Genomic DNA, 6,000 nt, shown 5'->3' with positions numbered 1-6,000 from the left:
ATGGAAAAGTCATTGTGTACAAATAGTATGTTGAAAATCAAAAAAGAAAACTCAATTCAATACAATTTAATGAATATTTTACCCTGTTCTAAAGTTTTGCACCCTTAAAGAAAAACCCCTTCCTTACCAAGTACTTCATATTATACCCTTTGTTAAGTGTTGCGTACATCAGGGTGTATCTCAAAGTATCTTGGTAACATAAAATAACTAAAATATGTAAGTTTATCAGAAAATAAAAAACCTTGTTTATCTGAACAAGTGTTGCATACACCAAAGTGTGTCTAAAAGTATCTTAGTAACACAAGAAAAAGAAGAAAGCGTTGATGTTAACAAAAACTGGATTGTTCCACTGAAATAATTAATAAATAATTTCAAAAAGTGCTCTTAAAAAAGAACAAATGTATTCAGATAAAAGTATTTTGTTAGACTATTAAGTCCACGATGATTACATTTAACCCCTAACCCATTTGTATTATATGTTTGTTTTCCTAATAAAGCCAGAGTCACCTGAAATAATTTTGCCATGGCTGTAATGAAGGACTGAGCGTTGATTCTGTTTGTTTTTTATACATCTTTGATTTCGTCTGCATCAACCCAGCTGTTGAATTTTTCGGGCCAATTATGCCAAGATACAAACATTAGTTTTTTCCCTCTCACCACACGCCTTTTTAGAATTTTCTCGACTTGAAAAGCCTTGTCATTGGCTATCTTCACTTCTTGTAACTCTTTCTCATAAAAAGTCCCCTTGATCTCTTCTCCATCATAATCTTTGAGCTTGTAAACAGGTGGCTGCCGAGGTAAGCCTTCAGACACCGTAAATAGTTCGTCAGTATAACTCTGCTCATATTTTTTATCAAATACCCCTCTCAATTTGGATATCCTTACAAGTTCGCCCTCCTTAAAGTTCATTTTGGCAGCAGCTTTTTTACGTTGGCTAGAGGGGGTATACAGGTTCCGAAACACTTGAGCCGCATTTTCCTTTGTCACCTGCATTGGCGTCATTTTAATACTTCGGTGATAACTATTATTGTAACTTTCAATTAGTTCGGGTAAGACGTCTATATATCTATGAGTGTTTTTAGCTGTAAAATACCTATACATTTTAGTTTTCAGCGTACGGTTAAATCTCTCTACCACACATGCCTTCATGTCACTGGCTGTTGCATAATGTGCAATACCTCTTTTCTTCAACAAGTTTTGAAAATGTTATTAAAGAATTCTTTCCCCGCATCTGTTTGTAACTTTTTAGGGATCTCGCTGTGTGTTAAAATTGTATCAAAGGCTTTTGGCAACCTCAATACCCGTCTTTTTCTTTAATGCTTGAGCATAGGCTTTTTTCGAAAATACATCTAAGACTGTTAACAAATAATTAAAACCATCATTATATTCGGACAGCGACTGCATATCGCAGAGATCTGCTTGAAATTGCTGTAGCGGTCTGAGTACGAAAACTCTGTTTCTTACAAAATGCACCCTAGCAGGCTTGTGCAAAGTATATGCGTCCTGCTCAGATAAATATTCTCTGACTTTCTCTACATTTATTTGTTTACCCCTTTCATTCTGTACAGCTCTATGGAGTTTATCCACACCTCCTAAACTCCCTGGATTAGATGGAGTGTAATACACACATTCCTGTTACAGCCGATGAGGTAATGAGTACAACAGTTTTTCTTACAATGCATTTTATTGATACGTATATACAACATTTCTCCAAGCAGACAATAATAAAAGGAAGGACACACTATATCAAGTAAAATTAAAATAAAACATACTTTAACGAAAAAGTATCAAAAATAAATAAAAACTCTTCCTAATGCTGCCAGAAGGCCCAAGCTGCTCTTGTAATCTTCAGTTGGGTCTCGTCGTTCTCTACAAGCTGTTCGTATAGCTTCTCGATTTTAGCTTCAAAGACTCTGGTGTTTCTGAGGTTGTGCAGAATCGCCTCGGTAGCTCCAAAGACTCTCCTCTCCGACACATGAAGGTGGTTCTGGTGCAGAGCGTCCCGAATGGCTGGAATGAAACGAATGGTCCATAGTCTCTTTACCACTTCATCATAGTTTCGATCCAGATTGTATTCACCGGTAGGGAATAAACACTCGTGCTGCATCTGACTGGGGTGATCGACTTGACACCCGTTACATGTTTCCTTTCTATAAAGGTATACGACTCTATCCAACAGATGAACTACAACTGCTTTTACCGTATTCAGGTATGCCGATGTCCTAGCACGTTCTGTAGCATCACCCTCGGGATCACAAGGAAAGCATGGCGAATCAATGCCTACTGCTGTTGATTCCTCTGGAGAGTCGTGAGTAGATGGAGGTTGAGGCATATCCAGCCACCCCGTGATATCAATACCAGCCATAGCGCTGTCCAGATCTGGTGTCCAAATTATAGGTGAGGATGGAGGTCCTCCAGACGTTTGCTCCAGGCTGCAGATCGTGGGGAGAGACTTGGTTTTTCTCAGATCCATGGTTGCTGCTCTCTAAAATGTCCTTGAAGGGTTCTCATTTTTAAATGATCTGGTGAGGAAAGGTGGGGCTTGTTATGTTGAGTGGTAGGCGGAGCCCATTGGAGAAAAGTCAGAGTCTTTTGCAGTCAAACTATGTAGCTTTTAAAACTCAGTGACTCTATAAATGTTTAAAGATTGTTACAAAATGTAGAAAATAAAAAAGGTCTGGAGACAAAATTAATTCTGGTGGCTCTGTTTTTTTTATTAGGAATACAAAAAATATAATACAACTTTAGGAGGTAAAATGTAACCAGCTAGGACTTAATATTCTATCTTTCCTTATTCTTTTCTTCTTCTTAAGAAGGGCACTCTGAGGTTCTTCCTCCTCTGCGGGGTCCGAGATTCCTACCATCTCCCAGCGAGGGGTCGTAGGAGAAGATTTATTATTTCCTCTTCTTCTTCTTCTTTTTAGGGGAATATTCTCTCCATTTAGTTCGCCCTCTCTGATTATACGATATTGTTCATGAGCGTGCAGGTTTTGAAAAGCTGATAAAGGAATGTTGAGCTCATTCAGACTATTTAAAAAAAAACGCCAGCCTTTAGGCTCCCGGACATTTGTTTTATACGCGTAGGACAAATGTTTAAATAAATCTAACATGTGTGAACCTTTTACAGCTGTACCCTTTTCTACAAATTCCCCCGCCGGTGTCCATCCATCTGTACTCGTGGTTAATTTGCTCATAACGTAATCGGCATTCTTACGGTAACGCGTAGGGAGGTTTTGAAGTACCTCGTGTTTTATTTTATCAATGGACGTGGCATCCTTTTCTTCTCTTTTTACCACCCCCGTGTCTTCAGGTAGAGTTAGAGTAATATGTCGTTCCTCATCCCCGTCTTGTCTGAACCCGGGATACAAAACTGGATTCGTTTCTTGATTGGAGCACCCAACGGATGGCTGTAAGTTGTCACCGGTGTCTCGCTGATTAAACTCATATCAAGACGTCTCTTGGCCATTTTCTCTCGACTCGAAAAATATTGAAGAGTGACCAAAAGACGCTGGCTTTTATTTAGCCAACCTCTAACGGGAGAGGGGTGAGGGGCGGGGAAAGTGTGTGTGTGTGTGTGTGTTCCCCCCTCCCCTCGGCCGCCATATGGTCTCTCCCCTCATGTCCTGACTGTTCGCAAAAACAGAGAGGTTGACTTTTTTTAAATATATGTTTTTTTAGATGCTTTACTTTGATTAATTTCATGTTATTTGCAAGTATTTGTAAGTTACATTCAATACTGTATACAGGATTAGGGGCACAGGAAGTGGTTAGGAGGCGGGACATATATCCTATGCATACTAATTGATTGAAACAACGGCATTTTATTTATCTCATTTTTTTAATTTTAATTTAATTGTGTAAACCGGAAGTGGGGGCGGGACATCCGCCGGAAGTGGGGGCGGGACATCCGGTCAAACGGGCGGGACTTCCGGTCAAAAGGGGCGGGACTTCCGGCCAAAAAAGGGTGGGACTTCCGGTCAACATGGACGGGATTTCCGGTCACAGGGGGCGGGACTTCCGGTCAAAGGGGCGGGACTTCCGGTCAAACGGGGCGGGGCGACCTGTCACATTCCATGCATACTAATGTGATGAAAGTGGCATTTGTATAACTACTCATGGTGGCAGTTTTGGAGGAACTCGCCACCGACAAATCCATGGATAGGATTGTGGCATCCTTGAAGCAAGTACCGCTCTCTGCTTCGACTACCGCCCGCCGGGTTCATGTGTTGGCGGAGGATGTTCAGCGACTTGTACTTGATGAGGTCAAGAAAGCTGAACATATATCTGTGGCTATTGACGAATCCACTGACACCACTGATATATCACAGCTATCCGTCTTTGTCAGATACTTTGATGAAAAAGATTTTAAAGAAGAGCTGTTGGCTTTGATTCCACTGGAAGGTAATACGGAAATCATCTTTGAGAAGGTGGAGGAGCTATTTAAAAAACATGGCCTGTTATTACAGAAAGTCAACTTAATTGTGACAGATGGTGCTCCTGCCATGGTCGGCAAAAACAGGGGTATGGTGAGCAGATTTAAAAATGTTGCTCCAAAGACAAATGCCCTTCACTGTCTGATCCACCAAAGCGTGCTGTACGCCAAGCTAAGCGGGGATTTGAAAGATGTCATGGACAAAACAATGAAAATAATTAACTTCATAAGAGGGAATTCAAGTACCCAACATCGCCTCTTCCGCAAATTCGTGCTGGAATCGGATGCTACCCACGATGACCTCTTACTCCACAATGAAGTGCACTGGCTGAGCAAAGGTAAAGCCTTTGAGCCTTTCATTGAACTCAGGGATCAAGTTGTGGAGTTTGTCAAACAAAGTAAATCCAAAGGAGCAGCTGACTACCTGTGCATCATGCGAGACAAAACATACATGAGCAACGTCGTATTTTTAGCAGACATATTTTCACATTTGAATGCACTCAATCTGCAACTACAAGGCAAAGAAAAATCCGTGGTGAATTTGGTGGAAAAACTTGATGCCTTTCGGAGGAAACTGGATCTGTTCAACACAGATTTGATATCAGGGAAACTGCTGCACTTCAACACACTGAAGACAGTGGGGGAGAGTAACGTCACTCGTAATATGAAGCAATTCATGACACAGCTGAGGGAAAACTTCTCTACAAGATTTGATGACTTTGCCATAACCAGAGATGTCCTCGAATTTGTGCGTGACCCATTCTCGATCAGCCTAGTCGGAGAATTCTCTGCTAATGCGAAGAAGCTGCTGCAGTTGGATGAAGCGGCGATTCAGATTCAACTCATTGACATGCAGGCCTCCAGCGAGATGCAAGCTGCTCTCCGGGGTGCTGAAAGCTTGAGCACTTTTTGGGTGTCTTGTCCCCAAGACTATGGGACACTGAAGACGCTGGCTATGTATGTGCTCACCATGTTTGGGTCAACATACACATGTGAATCTGGGTTCTCAAAATGAACAGTATCAAAACAAATGAAAGCAACCGACTGTCTCACCAGTCGTTGGAGGACTGCTTGTGTATAAGCCTAACAGCTGTCAAGCCCGACATTAAGAGGTTGGTATCAGAGGGGAAATGTAACTTCTCGCATTAAACCACCAGTTGTGAGTTATTCAGCCATAGTATGTCTATTGTATTCAGGCTAGTGTAGCCAAGACATTGTTAAATGGAGACTTGCCGCTTTATTTTTGAGGTTCTGTTAACTGGTAACATATTTAAGACGTGTCTGTCATTTAAATTTGCCGTGTTCACGCAAATGTGCTATTGGCCTGTGTTTATTTATTTTCAAGTATGTTACTGTGTTGGCATTGGCAATGTAAACAATTACCTTCTTTTTTACGGAGAAGTTTTAGTTGTTTTATAAGTGAACAAATAAAACAAAATGTAAAATGACAGCTATACGTTTGTAGTCCCCTTTCTTGAATAAAGATTTTGAACAAGCTGCATTCTATTAATCAAAGACGAGATTGGTTGTATTTTCACCTGTCGGTAACTGCACAACCCGAGAAGCAA

The 6,000-nt window shown here is 41.0% G+C and overlaps 1 protein-coding gene across 1 annotated transcript; it reads left to right on the top strand.

Annotated features, from left to right (window-relative positions):
- Nucleotides 1–4,115: 4,115 nt before the first annotated feature.
- On the top strand, nucleotides 4,116–5,447 carry LOC139433873 (zinc finger BED domain-containing protein 5-like). The gene has a single exon (XM_071203313.1). It carries the CDS (start codon nucleotides 4,116–4,118, stop codon nucleotides 5,445–5,447), a length of 1,332 nt encoding a protein of 443 aa, XP_071059414.1.
- The last annotated feature ends 553 nt before the right edge of the window (nucleotides 5,448–6,000 follow it).

This window comes from Pseudochaenichthys georgianus, chromosome 5 (genome assembly GCF_902827115.2).
Source record: "Pseudochaenichthys georgianus chromosome 5, fPseGeo1.2, whole genome shotgun sequence".
NCBI classification, from domain to species: domain Eukaryota; kingdom Metazoa; phylum Chordata; class Actinopteri; order Perciformes; family Channichthyidae; genus Pseudochaenichthys; species Pseudochaenichthys georgianus.
This window is presented reverse-complemented; position numbering and strand designations above follow the sequence as displayed.